This window comes from Pan troglodytes, chromosome 16 (genome assembly GCF_028858775.2).
Source record: "Pan troglodytes isolate AG18354 chromosome 16, NHGRI_mPanTro3-v2.0_pri, whole genome shotgun sequence".
Classification (NCBI taxonomy): domain Eukaryota; kingdom Metazoa; phylum Chordata; class Mammalia; order Primates; family Hominidae; genus Pan; species Pan troglodytes.
This window is the reverse complement of record NC_072414.2, coordinates 57,967,452-57,986,864: the sequence shown is the minus strand read 5'-3', so window position 1 is coordinate 57,986,864 and position 19,413 is coordinate 57,967,452. Positions and strand designations below refer to the sequence as shown.

General features: G+C 50.2%; 1 protein-coding gene across 23 annotated transcripts in view; it reads left to right on the top strand.

Moving 5' to 3' along the window:
* The window catches only part of MEGF11 (multiple EGF like domains 11), a 370,645-nt gene that overhangs the window by 269,457 nt on the left and 81,775 nt on the right, over positions 1-19,413 (top strand). For all 23 annotated transcript variants that reach the window (XR_010151758.1, XR_010151757.1, XR_010151756.1 and 20 more), the window contains 2 exons: positions 13,951-14,197; positions 15,556-15,676. Coding sequence is in view for 18 of the 23 variants with exons in the window: in XM_063795186.1 (XP_063651256.1) it covers positions 13,951-14,197; positions 15,556-15,676 (368 nt within the window). In the remaining 5 variants the exon portion in view is untranslated. The remainder of the gene's footprint in view (positions 1-13,950; positions 14,198-15,555; positions 15,677-19,413) is intronic.

Here is a 19,413-nt window from a genome sequence, read left to right as displayed (position 1 = left end):
AGTTTCCCACAGTATTTAAAGGGCAAGTTCATTGCACAAGAACTTGGAAGAAGGGCTATATAAAGTGAGGCAAATGCTCATTTGCTGTATTGGTTTGGAAATTCTATTTCTGCCTATCATTCAATGGCAGCTGTGAGCAGAGGTGCCCAGCACTCATTTGCACCCCACAGTTTGCTTTCCCCCTTTGGACGTGCTCTTCTCATCCCTGCCCTACGGATTTCCCCAGGTGACTCTGAGAGATGGAAGGCATGTCAAGGAGCATCCAGTGCTAGTGTCTTTATTTTACAATGGAAAAACTAAACGCCAGAGAGGGGATGTGTCTTCCCTAAGGCCACCCCGAAAGTCAGCAGAGGGACCTGGACTAGGACCCCAGTGTCCACAGCTCCCAGATGGGGTGAGAGGCAGGGAGGGTGGAGGCTTCCCCAGGACTCTGGTGACATCTGGATGCTCTCCTTAGGCAGGTCCCTTACCTCTCTGTGCCTCAGTTTGCTCATCTATAAATGGAGATGATGGAAGGGTGCAGTAAGATACTACTTGTAAAGCACTCAGACAGTGCTTCACATATAGTAGGGCTCATTGTGTGTTTGCTGCCACTGCCCTGGACGTCCTGAATACAGCCAGCAGGCGCCAACCCACCAGGCAGCTGGTGGGCACCCTGCTCTGCCAGTAAGGAAGTCATTTGAATATCATCCTTGGTTATATTTATCATCCCCAAGTGCCTCGTCCCTTAAGTAGCACAGCAGCCTCTGGGAATCTGCAGGACTTCCTGAAGGACACAGAAAGGACAGGAATCTTGCCTAGCTGGAGTAAAACCACCTGCAAACCTGTCTTGATGGGCTCTTCAGCTCTCCTCTGACCTGCGCCTAGCCCAGTGCTCTTCAGAGTGTGCTCTCTAGACATGCAGTCTAGGGGCTGTTACTGGCCAATGATGAAATAAGTAAGAAATTGAGAGTAAATGTTTAGCAACCTTTATAGTAATTTTGACATTGCTGTCATAGCCACGCACATGGTTGGAGGGTTCCTCTCATTGAGCAGAGTATAGACAAACTTGGGTGTTGTCAGATGTTCATGATGAGTCCCAGGTGGTATGAACATCACAGGAGTCATGCTCAGTGAGGACCATATGATGGATTAGAAAACAAACAAAACAAGACACTTGGTCTTTCCCCATGGAGAGTTTGGGAAGCAGTGGTCTAGCCTTTCCAGGCCCTCTGCAGCCTACCCAGGCTGTGTACCCACCTTTCCAGGCTGCCCTGCCAGCCCTGCGCGCCCCCTCCCTGTGCTCTTACTGGCCCCTCCACTCAGACTGTCTTCCCTTGTGTTCCCACCCATCAGAATCCCGTTCCTCCTTCAAGATCCCAAATCAAATCCCACTTATTACACAAGGCCATCCTGGGTAGATTAACCCCTTCACCACCACACCCAAGCTCCCAATGCACTTTGACCTCTAGCAAGCCCAGCCTTCAGCATCTCATGTGACCTCTAGCTGCTGCACTTAAGCCCCACCCAGTCTGGACCCTACATCCAATCAGTTCTTAGTAGACCTAGGCCAAAGCAACTCCAAGCACCAGGAGCACCAGTTGGCTCCAGATGTTGCCTTTGCCAAAATGAAAGGTGGCACAACTGTGAATTCCTTTGGCTGGAACAGTGGTGGTGTGAATGCTGCTGGACGATCAGCAGAGCCAGTGAACCTGCTGGTGGGAACAGCCTCCTGCCAGGCCTTTGGGGTGCAGCATCAACTCCCAGGATGAGCAGCCCAGAGGGCAGATCCCAGGTCCCTCCTGCCCCTGGCCCACGGCCCCCTTCTGGCTGACTCTCGGCTGCCCAGGTCCAAATCACCCTAACTTGCTTCACCTCTCCCTGGTGCCTGTGAACCCACAGATAAGCTGCTGGAGTCGTTTCAACACAACTCCTCTCTCACTCCTCTTTCCCATCCGGTGAAAAAGGCCCCCAGCTCCAGCATGAATAGGGCAACAGGTGAGGCAGGCCTTCATTCCAAAATGCTCCGTGGGCCCACCAGGGAGCCGGGCCTCTGCACAGCCTCCACTTCCACTGCTCCTGTCTCTGTTTCCTGCTTATTCTTAGTGGGGGTGTGGCCCACAGTACCAGGCAGAAAGTCCCTTAGGAACAGTACTAGTCTGACTGCCTCCCCACAAGCATCCTTCTCGGTGCCAGGCCCTGAAGTGGCTGCTCAGTGAGTGGGTGATGGAGAAGAAAGAACTTCCAGTGAGAACTTCCTCAGTGAGACCTAGGGAAGAACTTTCTGAGTGTGAGAGGAATTAAACACAGACGTTTAACGGCAGAAATTAGGTTTTTGCACACCCTCCCTGCTTTTAGCTGCTTAGTGCTTTGTCCCTGTGTGAGGATCCAGGTCGAAAACACAGCAGCTCTGGAGCCCTGGAAATGGGAGGTCCGGGGCGCCTGTCACAGCCCAACCCCGCTCCAGGCAGAGAACTCCTCTGAACTCCATGGGCACAGCTTGGCACACAGTCATCTGGCCTGATCCTGTTTTTTGCCAAGGGGGACACTGAGGTCTGGAAGGGTGGTGCCTTGCCCACAGCCCGTGACAGAGATAGAGAGAGGCTCCCTCCTCCAGACCAGACCTCATGGTGGGAAGGGGAATGATGGGGAAATGGTCATGTCTGGAGTTCACTCCTCAGAGGAAATGGGCTTGGACCCCACAACTTCCAGTGCCATTGCCCACTCCGACTGTGAATTCATTTCCCTCAGAGCCTACATGGCTGGGAAAGCATCACCAAATTCCCCTTGATCCCTACCCTCTCCCTCCCCTACCCGCCCCCACACAGCCTGAGACTTGCTCAGGGACCCCAAAAGGGAAGTGAGGGGGCCACGTCGGGGAGGGTGCAGGACCAACAAGCCTAGCCCGGTGTCTCTGCCAGCTGCCTTTGAAAGGCTCTTCCAAAGAGGTAATTCCTTTGTGCACAGACATGATTTATGAGGCTTTCCAGGCAAATTGTGGAGATAAATGGTCTTTGGGGCTGGGAAGCTTCAAAGGCAGTGATGCAAACAGATCAGAAGGAGCTGGGCCGCTGGGAGCTGGGCCTTCATTAAAAGCCTGTGGGTGGAAGGGAGGGCTTTGAGCAGAGCTAAGGACAGATAGCTTTCTGGGTCCCTGGGTCCCTGTGGGACAGCCCACTGCAGTTTGCCTCTCACCCCGAGCCTCATAGACCTCATTGCTGTATGGTATAAGGTGAAAGTGCTGGGGTCACTGAGGTACATTTATCTGCTGGGATAAATGCCACAGGACAGAGGTTGGGGGTGGTGCATGAGTTCTGACTTGGACTCTAGAACAGCAGGGAGGACAGTGCGGGGTGCTCCTGCTGGGAGCGCAGGTAGGTGGCATCAGCCTCTGTGATCAGCACCGTCTGGAGACCTGGCAGGAGTTCCGGGAGTCTTGCTCCTCTCCTGCCTCTCATGGGTGATCTGGCTTTCTGGGTGTCAATACCTTCTTCTGAACAAAGTATAAAAGAACTCCAATGTTCCAGCTCTGCGGTGCCTCCTGGGTCCTAAATGTCCTCATCTCAGAAACAGGCCAGAGATCACCCTCGCTGTGAGGTTGTGGGCAAGCCACCTAGCCACACCTGCCCTTGGTTCCTTCCTCTGTGAAGGGGGATAACTATAGCTATCCTGAGCAGTTGTGGCTTAAATTGAACAAGATCACACCTGCAAAGTCTCTCACACTTACTGTTCCTTCCCATTATCTGTCCACACAATACTGTGGCATTCTACATCCAGAGCAGTTGCTGATTTAAAAAAAAAAAAAAAAGTCCCCGATAAAGTCCCTGATAAAGTCCCTGAAGTTGATAAATTTGACTTTCCCATCTTCCCACCTCCTCTCTCCTAAAGCAGGTTAATAAACATACACATACCCTGCTGAATCTGGCTTCCAGATCTGCTAATTGCCACTTGGATATTAAGAGATAACTGAGATATTAATGGCTGATAGTGCCTCAGGATATGACTAACCCCCCCCACACACAGAGGCACAAACGGGGTTGTTTGCATTTTAATAGGGATTCCTGCAGCCCTGGAGGAACGGGGTCCTAATGGTGCAGTGCCAAGCAGGTGCAGTGATATTTGAAGCAGGGGCTCAGTGTTGGTTTCGATTCAGCCATCTGCAGAGAGATGCCCGGCTCTGATAAAACTGCTCCTGAATCTCCCCACTCACTCCTGAAATGTTGATGGTGACACTCCTGGTTGAAATGGACCTGGCTGCCTGGAGCTGTGGTGGAAGCTATGGCAATAGAGATGAGGAAGGTAATGAGCTGGAGCAACTGCCTTTGCTCAGGGCATTGAATGTACCCATGGCCTTTGTTCCCCCTCCTGCCCTGCTGCCCGAGACACTGCCCGCTCCCGGGCCTCCTTGTCTCTAGCCTGACAGTGGAGCACCCTCCCCAGTTTTAGCAGGCAGCTTGCCCAGAGCTCCTCTCATCACCCCGTGTTCTGACAGTTTCCCATTTGCTTGTCTGTTTCTCAAACTGACTGCAGGCTTCTGAGCCCCTAACATGATAGGTGCTTGATAATTGTTTGACATTGAGCCTCTCATCTCGTAATAGCTGGTGTGATGGGAGGCAAAGAGCCCCAGATGGATACAGTCAGCTAGTTTCAAATGCAGCTCTCCAGTTTGTTAGCTGTGTGTTCACGGGCAAGTCATTCAGCTTCTCTGGCCCAGTTTCCTGACCTGTAAAATGTGGAGTGTACACAAGATGACTTTAAAGAAAGCCTAGCAGTAAAGAAAGCCAATATATGACTCTCAACTTCACCTTTCACAATCAGGTGATGTTACCCACTGCCAGGGGATGTTTGTCAATATCTGGAGGCATTTTTGATTGCCACAATTGTGTGTATGTGTGTTGGGGAGGTACTACTGGCATCTCGTGGGTAGAGGCCAGGGATGCCACTAAATGCCCTGCAATGCACAGGATGGTTCCCCATAGCAAAGAATTTTCTGGCCCAAAATGTGCGGAGGTTGAGAAGCCCTGATTTAGTTATTTAATGTCTCTGAACCTCAGTTTTCTCATTGGAAAATGGAATCATAATCACATCTCACATGGTTTAACTCAGATCCTCTTTGGAATGAGGCAGGGTATGAATAACTGGCACAGGATTAGTAAGAAAATTAGAGGAAACAACCCATGGGAGAATGCAGCTGGTCCCTGGTAAGCTCTCAGGGTTAGGGTTTTCCCCACGTGCGTGTGCTCACTCCTCCATCCCTGCTACCCTAGGAGATGGGTGGGATATGGAGCCACAGCCTCTGTGAATCCCAGCCTCCCCTTGGAGGTCATCAAGGGAGGTAAGAGGTTTAAGGGAGGTATAGACAGTGTGGTTAAGTAACACTGAGTAACAAGTGTAATAAATAGATCACTAAGAGCTAATGATACATCATTATAATCCTGTGCTGTCAGCATCTTCTAGGCTTAGGGACTGTGTCAGGAGATTTGGGTTTTAATCTACCTTGGTCTATTAATATTTAATTCCAACAATCTAAGTGGCAGAAAGATAGGAAACTGAGTGATAGCTCAGCTCAGAGCTCGGGTAACCACCTCCAATTTTTCTTTTTCATACAAACACACCTCCTATCACTGCGTCCTCTGGCCTGTTTCTCAAGTGGGGACATTTGGCAACAGGGCAGAGAATCACACAGCATTGGGACTTGAAGAGTCTCCAGCATTTACCTACCAGTGTTTGTTTGTTTTTCTTTCTTTCTTTCTTTCTTCCTTTCTTCCCTTCCCTTCCCTTTCCCTTCCTTCTTTTTTCTTCTCTTTTCCTTTCTCTTTCTTTCTTTTCTTTTTTTTCTTTTCTTTTCTTTCTTTCTTTCTTTCCTTTCTTCCCTTGCTTGCTTGTTTGCTTGCTTTTGGACAGGGTCTCACCATGTTACCAAGGCGGGAGTACAGTGGCGCCATCACAGCTCACTGCAGCCCGACCTCTCAGGCCCAAGCAATTCTCCCACCTCAGCCTCCTGAGTAGTTGGGACTACAGGCACATGCCACCACACCAAGCTAATTTTTATAATTTTAGTAGAGATGGGGTTTTGCCACGTTGCCCAGGCTGGTCTTGAACTCCTGGACTCAAGCTATCCTCCTGCCTCAGTCTTTCAAAGTGTTGGGATTACAGGTGTGAGCCACCGCATCTGGCCCAGTATTTCTTAATGGGGACATCTTTGGCATTTTTTATTTGTATTTTATTTATCTTATTTTTAGAGACAGAGTCTCTGTTGCACAGCTGGAGAGCAGTGGTACAGTCATAGCTCACTGCAGCCTCGACCTCCTGGGCTCAAGTGATCCTCTTACCTCAGCCTCCCAAGTAGCTGGGACTACAGGTGTGCACCACCACAGCTGGATAATTTTAGCTTTTGGTAGATAATTTTAGCTTTTGGTAGAGACAGGGTCTCACTGTGTTGTCCAGGCTGGTCTCAAGTGTCTAATCTCAGTGATCCTCCTTCCTCGGCCTCCCAAAGTTTTGGGATTACAGGTACGAGCCATTGCACACAGCCAGGATACAGTTCTAAATTGTGTACAATTGTCCCTGGGATTATTTGTGACAAGCTAAATTCCCCCCTCCCATTTCCAGATGCTGTCTTGGGGAGGGTGACCTACTCCAGGCAAGAACCACTGATCCAAACCTGTTTTACAGATGTAAAAACAGAGGCCCAAAGAGGGGAGGAGGCTGCCCAGGAGTACCCAGCATTGGCTCTGACCCATCCTTCAGTGCTCCCTCAGAATTGCAGCTTAGGCCTGGAAAGAGCAAGGGGCTCAGCCTCGGAGAACTTGACTTTGCTTTTACTGGGGCAAGTCAGTTGACAAATGGCCTCACTCACTGGGAAGTCACTTTATTTATCAGCTGGAATGGTTTCCGGCGGCTGCTGCTCCATCTCTGCCTCCCTGCCTACTGCTTTGTAAACTCAGGAGCAATCCCGTGACCTGTCAGCTCTTACTGCTGCTTCTGCGGGTGGGGTGGGAGATTGGGGGCCACAGACCTTTCTGGGAGGGGCTGTGACTGCATCAGGCCTTCCCATTGCTGGAGAGGAGAAGGGAGGTGGGGGCCTTGGCCCAGTCCTTAGTACAAGCTGGGGCAGCTCAGGGGCAGTGGCTTCCAGGTTCGTTTCCATCCCTTGACCTTCAATTCAGAGGCCGACTCCTCCTCCTTGCTGGGTCTCAGGATTCCTGTCTATGGAATGGGAAGGACTAACCTTCTCTCCCACCCCACCTCCAGCCCAGCATCCTCCTGCACATCTCCCTGAGAGGACCAGTGAGAACAGAGATCATGGGAAAAAAGAGTTCTCACCTGGGGAGCTTTTCAAGGGACCTATGCTTGGGCCCTACCACCCTAGACCAATTCATTTGGAATGGCCATGGGTAGAGCCCAAGCAAGAGTGTTTCTTAAAACTGCCCCAGTGATGCTGATCTGCAGCCAGGCCAAGAACCACTGTCTGAAGAAGTGAATCCTACAAGCAGCTGGGAGGGGGTTCTTTGGTAGCTGGGAGAAGGGCTGGCCAGTGACCTTCAACAGCACTGCTGACAGCTCTTCTTGTGCCCCGCTGAGCTGGCTGCAGGGTGGGACCAGATGGTGGATGCGGGGAAAGTAAAGGGCAATCACAAACCAAGGACACACCTTAGCTCCTGTCTTCCTCCAGCCCAGAGAGACTGCAGGGCTAATGCAGCAGACTGGGCACAGGCACCTAAACCTTCCTATACAGTAGTGAAGGCAGAAAAGTAATGGTCGGCCGCATTATTTATTATTCCTAGTACAGTCCATAACGGCATCAAAATATATTTAGTTGTGTCCCTTTAATGAATTGTCTTCAGGGACTCTAAAAGATACTTATATCCCAGTGTTCACTGTTGTCTTGTAGACAATAACCAAAAGGTGGAACAACTCAGTGTCATCAACAGACGAATGCATAAACAAAATGTAGTCTGTCCATACAATTGAATATTATTCTGTCATAAAAAGGAATGAAGTCCTGATACAGGCTACAACATGGATGAACCTTGAAAATGTTATGCAAAGTGAAATAAGCCAGATACAAAAGACTGATATTGTATGATTCCATTTAGAATCTAGAAATATCTAAACAGGCAAATTCATAAAGACAGAGGGCAGGTGCAGTGGCTCATGTCTGTAATCCCAGCACTTTGGGAGGCCGAGGCAGGTAGATCGATGAGCCCAGGAGTTCAAGACCAGCCTGGCCAACATGGTGAAATCCCATCCCTACAAAAAAATAGGAAAATTAGCTGAGTGTAATGATGCACGCCTGTAGTCCCAGCTACTCAGGTGGCTGAGGCAGGAGAATCACTTGAACCTGGGACACAGAAGTTGCAGTGAGCAGATATCGCACCACTGCACTCCAGCCTGGGGGACAGAGCGAGACTCCATCAAAAAAAAAAAAAAAAGACCGGGTACTGTGGCTCATGCCTGTAATCCCAACACTTTGGGAGGCCAAGGCGGGCAGATCACGAGGTCAGGAGATCGAAACCATCCTGGCTAACACAGTGAAACCCCATCTCTACTAAAAATACAAAAATTAGCCAGGCATGGTGGCGCATGCCTATAATCCCAGCTACTCAGGAGGCTGAGGCAGGAGAATCCTTTGAACCCAGGAGGTGGAGGTTGCAGTGAGCCAAGATCGCACCACTGCACTCCAGCCTGGGTGACAGAGTAAGACTCTGTCAAAAAAATAAGAATAATAAAATAGAAAGAAAGAAACTTAAAGGTTACCAGTATGGTAGGGGAGGAACTAGGGAGTTACTGCTTAATGGCTACAGAGTTTTTCTATTTGGGGTGATGGAAAAGTTTGGAAATAGTGCTGATAGTTGGTGCAACACTGTGAATGTAATTAATGCCACTGAATTACACACTTAAAAATGATTAAAATGGAAATTTGTATGCTATATATCTTTTACCACAATAGAAAAAAAATCTGAGTAAACAATAGATAATCTTAAGAGAATAAAATTTTGGGAAATAGGGCCAGTCATGGAAAACCTAGGACCTACGCCCACCATTCGCACATAAACCAGTCCCTGAATAAGGCACTTGTGGAAAATCAGTCTCCGCTCTCACCTCTTTGTGGATTTTCAAGGGTGGCTGTTTAAGCCCAGGCTGGCTGCCAGCATACCATGTCCATCTGCAGCAAGTGCTATTATTATGGGTTGTTGTGAGAATTAAATGAGAAAATTCACTTTGCACCTTTATCTCATAACTTGGCATTAGTAACTGCCTGATCAACTGTAGTTACAAATTTAAAAGCCTGTCGGTGAAGAAGATGGTGGTGAAGCCATTTGCCCTCTTGGGGACCCAGGGGCACACTAAGCCTGGACCCCAAAGTCTGAAGCAGTCAGCAGGGGAAGGGGGTGAGTTGCCCAGCCTCGAGGAACAGAACAAGCCAGGCCACACACTTCCAGGTGCCCTTCAGCCCTCAGTAGCTGCCCAGAGACAATCTAGCCACTTAAAAAATCAGCCAGTAATCCCAGCTACTCGGGAGGCTGAAGCACAAGAATTGTTTGAACCCAGGAGACAGAGGTTGCAGTGAGCCGAGTTTGCACCACTGCACTCCAGTCTAGGCAACAGAGTTGAGACTCTGTCTCAAAAAAAAAAAAAAAAAAAAAAGGAAACATCAGCCAAAGCCCAATATAATTAGGAAGGAAAGCCTGGGACAGAAAAAAAGAAATGTGTGAGGGGTGACATTCCAAGGCCAAATTGGTAAGAGTTTGCAATTCTCTGTGAAAGAATGCAAAGTCTTCTTGTAATTATAATGACGGTAGTTTTTAGTCACCTTCAGCAGAGTTGATAATTGACTCGCTGCAGCTCTGCCTCATTTCTCTGTCATTGCTGGAGAATGAGGTGTTTTAAGTGAATTTTCTAGATAACTGAAGCTTATCCCTGTGAACCCTAACATTGTTTTTTTTGTTTAATCACTCTGGTGGGAAATTTCTCTGGAATGAATTACACACTTCTCTGCTTCCTTAATCAGAATATTCTAAATTGAATGTCACTTCTTCCTGTCAATTTGGATATGAGAGGCTATTTGCCCCTATATTAATGGCTGCAAGTTGCTTTGCTTTTTTTCATCTATAAGTGTTTCCTATTTCCATAGTTTCTTACTATGACACAGAGCTCTTGCTCACATACTTTTTAGGAGCCCCATAAAACATGCAGACATTGGCCAGGTGCAGTGGCTCACGCCTATAATCTCAGCACTTTGGGAGGCTGAGGCAGGTAGATTACCTGAGATCAGGAGTTCGAGACCAGCCTGGCCAACATGGTGAAACCCTGTCTCTACTAAAAGTACGAAAAATTAGCTGGGCATGGTGGTGGGTGCCTGTGATCCCAGCTACTCGGGAGGCTGAGGCAGGAGAATCGCTTGAACCCAGGAAGTGGAGGTTGCAGTGAGCTGACATCGTGTCACTGCACTCCAGCCTGGGCAACAAGAACAAAACTCTGTCTCAAAAAAAATAAATAAATAAATGCAGACACAAACATACACATGTGCATATACACACACACTCACATGCCAGTCTGTGTTGTGAGAAAGCAGAGTGCCAGGCTTAATAGAATTGTGTTTACATGTCCTTCTATAATCCCCTGAGCTGCCCTTATTAGAGCACTTTCGTAGGGTACCATGAATGCTGCTCCAGCATTTCTGCCCCTACTAGACTGTGCACCCCAATAGGGCAGGGTGCTTTCTGGCAGTAGCAGGTCCTTGGTAAATGTTTTTGAATGGACAAGCAGAAGAATGAAAACACCCAAGTGTTACCATGTGGACTTTATGACAATATTCTGGCTTCCTTATCAGGCGGCTAGTTTTGCTTCCTACTGGGTTTTGGCTGTGCCAGAAAGAACAGAGGTTGTTTGATAAGCAAAGCATAACTGTATGCCCTGCGATGCACCGAGAACAAACTGCCTTTTGGCTCCAACAGTTTCATACAGAACCAAGGTCTCAGGGCAGTAACTGCAGCTCCAACAAACGAAGGAAATTCCTTGTGCTGGATCCTGGGGTGGTTCACAGTGACGAACAGAGAAGAAGTGGCTAGTCTCTGTGGTATCCCTGATCTGTGCTTCGTGGCTGCCACCTTGTCCCCAAGGCCACCTCTAAACTTCACTCCTTGGACTCATCCTCCAGAAAGTGTCCCAAAGACCTGCAGTGGGGAGAGCTAGAACCAGGAGACCTGGGCTTGCTCTTGCTGTAACCTCAGGTAATCACTTAACTTCTCTGACCGTATATTCTCCGTCAAATGGGAAAATAAGAAAACCTAACTTACATGGTTGTTGTGAGGATTAAATTTCAGTCATGTACGTAGCACTTCTAGGATGGTGCCTGGCACACAGGGAGCTTTTAAAATGTGGCTGTCTGGCCGGGCATGGTGGCTCACGCTTGTAATCCCAGCACTTTGGGAGACTGAGGCAGGTGGATCACCTGAGGTCAAGAGTTTGAGACCAACCCGGCCAACATGGTGAAACCCCATCTCTACTAAAAATACAAAAATTAGCCAGGCGTGGTGGCATACACCTGTAATCCCAGCTACTCGGGAGGCTGAGGCAGGAGAATTGCTTGAACCTGGGAGACAGAGGTTGCAGTGAGCCGAGATCACACCACTGTACTCCATCCTGCCTAACAGAGCGAGACTCTGTCTCAAAATAAATAAATAAATAAATAAGTAAAATGTGGTTGTCATTATCATAATAGAGTCACAACATATGGACAATAAGCTATGTGAATTCAACTACATGTGCTTGGCAACTAAAAGAGAAAGTTACCATAGATAATTCTGCTAGTCCTTCTGCTCACTGAGTGTGTGTCCCAAAGAGAGGATGAGGTAGGAGGTGCTGGACTGCTGGATACTCAGTCACTCTCTGTCCTGTGAGCCTTTTTTTTTTTTTTTTTTTTTGACATGGAGTCTTGCTCTATCGCCCAGGCTAGAGTGCAGTGGTGCAATCTCAGCTCACTGCAACCTCTGCCTCCCGGGTTCAAGCAATTCTCCTGACTCAGCCTCCCAAGTAGCTGGGACTACAGGCACATGCTGCCACGCCAGTCTAATTTTTTGTATTTTAGTAGAGATGGGGTTTCACCGTGTTGCCCAGGCTGGTCTTGAACTCTTGAGCTCAAGCAATCCACCCACCTTGGCCTCCCAAAGTGCTAGGATTACAGGTATGGGCCACGGTGTCCAGCCTTCTGTGAGCCTTTTTCAATGTGAGTGGAGGCTGTAGCTATAAATGGATTTAATTTTTTCTTTACTCACTGTAATAGCAGGTGGAAAATATAGGGTGAGACTCACTCATAACTTGGCAGCTCAGTTTGTGTGTGTGTGAATACTTGGGGCACAGATGAAGAAGGGATGAACCAAGATAGGGTAATGGGAGTTCCAGGCCTTGGTGATTCTGTCTGCTACTGGATGATAGGCAGACTCCATGACATTGACCACTTGACCTTGGTCAGCAGGTAGGAGGGACATGTCGGGGACTGGTGGGGCTGATCCTTCCACCAACCTTCAGCCCCCAAAGACCACATGCACTTACTGGCCACACTGGAACCTTGTACCCTTGTACACGCCCAACACTTGAACGCCTCTGTATCTTTGCTTATATTGAGTCTACCCCAGTGACACCTTCCCAGTCCCACTCACCTGCCCCCTTTCCTCTCTGAGTGTCTAAACCCTAGAAACCTGGAGCACAAACAGCAACAGATAATCTCGGTGACCGGCCACTCCAGTTTGTCCAGGACTGAAGGATTTCCCAGAATGTGGAACTTTCAGTGCTGAAAGCAAGATGGTTGCTCACCCTATTAGGCAGACAAGTGAGACATCCTTTACAGCCCACTTGAGATGGCTTCTGTTTTAAGAAGCCTTGCCTGGTCTCCTTAGCTGGGAGCAATCATTCTTTCCATCCAACTTCTCCCAGAACATTATGTGTGCCTGTCCATGCCTGAACTCCACACCCTACTTTCACCCCAGAATTCGAGCGAATGAGGCTATAACTGAGGACATCTTGTTATTGTGTGTCCCATATGCATCAGGTGAGGGTCAGAGTGGGAGGTGGCAGCAGGCTTGGTGACCTCTCTGGGGCTCTGCTATTCAGCCCCTTTCCATAGCCGTAGAGTGTGAATTTCTGCAACACTGGCTCAGCTATCTCTCTTTGAAACATTTAATTACATGTAAAGATCTGGAAGGCTGCCTGTTACTTCCCAGGGAAGCCTTTCTTTTTCCTGCTCCTTCTGAAGCTGGCTGCTTGGAAAGTAATGAAACTGAACTGAAGCTGAAGCAACCAGGGGGCGTAAGCATTACTGAAAGGAAGAAGCATGAGGAAGAGATGAAAAGGGTGACAGGGAGATGGAGCCAGGGGAGGGGCAGGGAGTTAGAGGAAATATTCCCAGAGAGTGAGTGAAATGCAAATGGTGAGAAAACCAATGCGTGTGGGGAAGAGGGAGAAGCGGGCAGGAAAGATAGAGAAATGGGAGCTGGAATGGGCTGGGTCCCGCAGGTCCCAAGAAGAGGGGTAGGGTCACAGAGAAGAGGGGTGGCAGATGGGAAAAGAAAGGGCCCGGCAGAAAGGAGCAGAAACAGGCAGCCAACCAAGAGCTTAGCAAAGAGGGATGTAAACAGCTTGTGGCTCCGGAATTTCAATACAGGAGAGGGGGGCTTAGGGCAGCCATTTGGTTGGAAGAGAATGGCCGGACCAGGAGATGGGTTCTGAAGCTGCCTTGAGGAAACAAACGCTCTGCCCTTCTTAGCCTGTGTGACTATTTGCATGGCTTGGTGGAAGAACTGATGCAGGTTATGAGGCACCAAAGCTTCCACCCAGGCACCCCTTGCTGCCACCTGTCCAGGGAGGAGCGCTGCAAAGATGGGAAGGCCGCATGGGCATCGGTTCCTGGCCCCTGCCCCAAGGAGAGCCTTCGGGGCTCCTGATCCCTGACTGTCCCGTCTCTTGCAGGCTGCGACAGCGACCACTGGGGGCCCCACTGCAGCAACCGGTGCCAGTGCCAGAACGGCGCCCTGTGTAACCCCATCACAGGCGCCTGCGTGTGCGCCGCCGGCTTCCGTGGATGGCGCTGCGAGGAGCTCTGCGCGCCTGGCACCCACGGCAAGGGATGCCAGCTGCCGTGCCAGTGCCGACACGGTGCCAGCTGCGACCCCCGCACCGGCGAGTGCCTCTGCGCACCTGGCTACACCGGCGTCTAGTGAGTCATGCGGCAGGACCTGGAGGGGCGGGACCTGAAAGGGCGGGACCTGGAGGGGCGGGACTTGGAGGGTGCCTGGGTCAGGAGGGTAGAGGAGGTGGAGGGGCTGGGGCGGGGCCTGGAGTGGCTGCCCTCACCGCAGCTGCACGCCCAGCCCTGGGCTCCTTGTGGGTGGGCTGGGTGGTGGGACCAGGAGGGATAGTCTTGGCTGTGAAATCTCCTGTGAGTCTAAATGCCCAGGCCTCACCCACGCAGGTCTCAGATTCCTTCCTTCCAGGACCGCGTTGACTGGTCCTTCCTGAGACTGCCCGAGTGGGCACTCCCTAAAACCCTCCCAGGAGGCCCTTCCTGGCAGAGACAGCCCTTATCTTGAAAGTCTCTTCTGACCTTACCCAAATGATGCTGCTCACCTGGGGCCTTCCCTTCTAGGGCATTTGGGACAGAGAGAGGCGAGGGTCCTAGGCAGATACCATGTACAGATTTGGGAGGATTACTCCGCCTGTTCCTCTCCCCTACTTTCTCTCCCCAGACACCAAACAGCCCCTCATTCCAGTTCCCCAGAGAGTAGTATTGACAGGAGACCTACAAGACTGCTTAGCTGAGACCCCCTCAGAGGCAAGATTGAAGTTCTCCTCCCAACCCTGTAGCAGGCTCTGTGGCCTCTCCAACAGCCTAGATCCTGAGGGGTGGCCAAGGACTCTGACCACAGAGACGTTGTTGATTGAGGGTGTTCCCTACCCCGATGTCTGGCCAGCTCCCAAGTCCTAGTGAGCTAGAGGCCAGGGCCATTGGATGAAGGCCCAAGACCAAGACCCCATGCAAATCCTGCCCCACCCTTCAACAGCGCCCAGTCCCTGCAAATGAGCCTGTCATGGGAGCTGGGAGCCTTCCTGAGCCTGGAAGGAACGTGCTCCAGATTCTTCCCCTCTCTGAATCTAGGTGGATTCTTAAAGATGGGAACCATGAGCACTTCTCAGTGCCTTCATTAATGCAATGACTTTGGCCTGGCATGCCCTTCCTTCCATTCTCCTGGTTAAATTAACTTCACCTTTAAGGCCCAAGTAAAATGCCTTCCTCCTTGGGAAGCCTTCCTCAGCCTCCTCCCCAGAATACTCTTCTTTACACTAAGAACACTTAAGTCATCCCACAAGTATTGGCCCAAGCACCCTACATTCCAATGTATTCAGTCTGAGCCTTGCTTCCCCCTCCTGGCAGGGAGCAGGACTGCAGTTCAGCCGACGCTGTGCCTAATACAGATCCATTAACTGCGGAGGAATTCCTAGGGAACCCTGGAGCACTGGGGCCCTGCCACCTGATCTGAATGCTGCTGTGTCTAACACCTCTGCTTCTCCATGCAGCTGCGAGGAGCTGTGCCCTCCTGGGAGCCATGGAGCTCACTGTGAGCTGCGCTGCCCCTGTCAGAATGGGGGCACCTGCCACCACATCACTGGCGAGTGTGCCTGCCCCCCAGGCTGGACGGTAAGTGGGCCCAAAGGATCTGGGTGGGGCACTGGAGGGCTGAGCCTTCATCACTCACACATACCTTAAAAGGCTAAACTAGCCGGGCATGGTACTCGTGACTGTAATCCCAGCACTTTGGGAGGCCGAGGCCCGCAGATCACTTGAGGTCAGGAGTTTGAGACCAGCCTGGCCAACATGGTGAAACCCCATCTCTACTAAAAATACAAAAATTAGCCAGGCATTGTGTCATACGTCTGTAATCCCAGCTACTCGGGAGGCTGAGGCACAAGAATAACTTGAACCAGGGGGCAGAGGTCACAGCCAAGATCAATTTGCTGCACTCCAGCCTGGGCGACAGAGTGAGACTCTGTCTCACAAAAAAAAAAAAAAAAAAAAAAAAAAAAAGCTGAATTCTTCTCCCACTCTGAATACCCTCCCTCCTATTTATCACCATAGGGCATCACTAAACGCTGCCAGTGGTGCCATGGACACAGCTTTGAATCCCAGGTCTGCCATCTCTAAGTGCTGTGTGGCCTGAAGCAAGTTACTCACCTCTCTGAGCCTGTGGTCTCTCGTGTGCAAAGAAATTGAATTCTTCTTGTAAGATTAGCTTTGTCTTTGGGCGTGAGCACCCACATGAGCTGCCATGGGCCCTGGGCCAGAGGTGGCAGAAAAGGCTGGGAAAGGAGGAGAAACAGCGGGTATGGATGACCTGAATTTATCTAACTTCGCCCCCTGCACTTGCACATACACACACATTCTGATTCTGTGGGCCCCAGAATCTGTATTTTAACAGGTACTGTAGGTGATTCTGATGTAGCCTGAAGCAGCCCAGGTCTCATGTCTGGGAAAAACCACTGTGGGAAAGGAGGGTAAGATTTGTAACCTCATGGGCCTAAATTCAGGTCTCAAAGCCAATGTTGACCCTGAAAAAAGCCTCAATTACTCCCCTTCCCCCAAGTACAAAACTGATATAACAACAGTGAGCCCTGCCCTGCCCAGCTGCCATGGTTGGAGGCTGGCTCATGTGAGGCTGTGCATGTCCAAAGTCTTTTGCAAACTCTGAAGCCCTCTATGATGGCTTGATTTCTATCCCTGGGTGCCACAGACCCTCCACAAGCCTCCTTTTAGCCAACACACCCTGCCTGTCAGTGCCTGCCTCGCAGACCAAGCCCTTAGAGGCAGTGAGTCAGCTGAAGCTGACCTTCCTGGGCTGCGTCCCTGCCTCTGACTCTCCAGTAACACGCTCCATTTCAGGGGAAGCTCAGCGACACAGTCCACCACCTCCCCTGGGGCCTGAGGCTTTGCAAAGCCGGAGAGGAAAGGGCTGCTGAGCAGAAGCAGGATATTTTAGGAGGCTGCGAATGCAGAGGTCACAGGGACAGATGGGAGGACACCTGCAGGGCCCATCGATGCAGGCACAGTCTTGACAGAATTTTTTTAGGGCAGGAAAGGACCTTGGGGACCACTTGGTCCCACAGTATCCAAACCTGACTGCACCCCAGAGCTGACAAGGGGGTGGTGGGGGGTTAAAATACAGATTCCCAGGCTGCATCTGTGACCTCCTGGGACTGGGGGATCTCTATTTTTAATAAGCTCCCCAGATGGTTCTGAGGCAGCCAGTCCTGTCTGCAGGTCTGCATTTGGAAAGAACTGATCCAGACCATAGGACTTCCTTCTGTGTTTCACAGAACCCTAGGGTTTCTTGAGGGAGAGTGGGGGCAGGAGCCTAATCATTAGGACTCTGGTGCCCACCCCACCCCCACCTCTCCATTTTAATCTAGTTTCTATATTGAGGTGCTCTAGGTAAGATTTCACATAAAAACAGGGTTTCCCAGCTTTAAGAGATTTGAATCCCACTGGTCTGTCAATACCTTCCTTTCTCAGATGAAGAAGCTGAGGCTCAGAGAGGGTAAGGGACCTGTTCAAGTCCACACTGGTGGTTAGGAGTGAGGTGGAGCTAGAATCCAAGTCTTCTGACTCCCAGCCCTTGCTGTCTGTCTGTCCATCTGTCTGTCTCCTCTGAGGAAGAAAAAGGGACCGCCACCACCTTTTCTTCCACCCTGAACCAGTCTCTGGAAAGACCCTCTCATCTCCAACCAGCTTTCAGAAATCCACCCAGCAGGCTGGGTCCTCAGAGGCCCAGCTGCAGCAGAAAGGTTGGATCAGGATGTGGTGGGGAGAACAAGCACACAGCATCCCTTTGCCTGTAAAGCCCTCTCTGGAGACACTGCTGAGGCTCGGGTGGTTGAACAGGGGGAAGGTGAGAAGCAAACACATGGAGGGATTGTATTTCTCCCCAGCACAGCAAGAGGTTTGTTTTTCCAGATGACAGGAAACTGTCGATAGAAGCCTTTGGATTTGAGGACTTTATGTTTTTAATTTTATTGTAGACAATTGAATTTCTATTTTTGACATAGCATTTAACTTGCAGATTTGTATGAATTATTAATACCCCTTGTGCATGCAGAGTCACTGTATAATGAAGTTGCATTCATGCCTGAGGCTCCTCCCAGGGAGAGCTGGGACCAAGGAATGGATACTGGGGAGAAGGCTTCCCACTTTAGCATCTTCTGTTGCCTGACTTCCCGATGGCCCTATGTGACTTCAACCACACATTTTCCAACTCAGGGATACAGAGATTGCTTATTCACACCATGCACCTCCCCAAAGACCCAGGCCATTGTGTGGAACTGGAGAGAGGAGCTGCTAGGAACTCTGGCCCTCCAGGCCCCTCCTCAGAGATTCCTGGCCACCAGGCCCTAAGCATGCCCACAGGATATTCCGCTAGCCCAACATGAAGCCTGTTTCAGGAGGGGTCTTTGCAAAGAGCCTGGGGAATTGTTTCTCCTCTTTTTCTGGGCTCTGAGACCTTTCAAAGCAGAGAAACCAAGTCTGAGTAGTTTCATGTGAGTGGGCACTAGAGACAGAGAGGCAGGAGGAAATAGGATTGACATCCCCCACCCTTAGGAGTTCACAGTCTTATGTTGGGGACTGGATGCAGTGTGTGTGTGCCTACATGCATACACACACACACACACACACAAAGAAAAGACTGGAAGAGAGGAGGCTGAGGAGCTGGGAAATAGGACCAGTTATCCTAGAGGGCCAAAGAGAGGTTTTGCATGGTGAAACCCTATCTCCACTAAAAATACAAAAAATCAGCCAGACATGGTGGTGGGCACCTGTAATCCCAGCTATTCGGAGGCTGAGGCAGGAGAATTGCTTGAAACCAGGAGGTAGAGGTTGCAGTGAGCCAAGATTGCGCCATTGCACTCCAACCTGGGTGACAGAGCAAGACTCCATCTCAAAAAAAAAAAAAAAAAAAGAGAGAGAGAGAGGTTTTGGGGCCGAGGCCTAGCATCACAGATGCTCAGGTTTGAGAAGGAAGATTCATGGAGCCCCACTTCCCGGCCTGTGGCCTGGATCACCTTCACAGCACCCACACCAACCACAGCTCACTGTCCATTGAGGGTGTCCATGCCACCCTGGAGCATCACTGATCATTAGAAATGCCTTCAGATGCTTGATGAGGCTGAGTTGCCTCCCCTCCAGGAGAGCTGGCATGGCCTTAAGTCCTTTCACCATCTTGGCCCCTTCTCTTTTTATGTTCCACTTAGCCAAGATCCTCTTTTTTTTTTTTTTTTTTTTTTGAGACGGAGTCTCACTCTTGCCCAGGCTGGAGTGCAGTGGCACGATCTCGGCTCACTGCAAGCTCCGCCTCCCAGGTTCATGCCATTCTCCTGCCTCAGCCT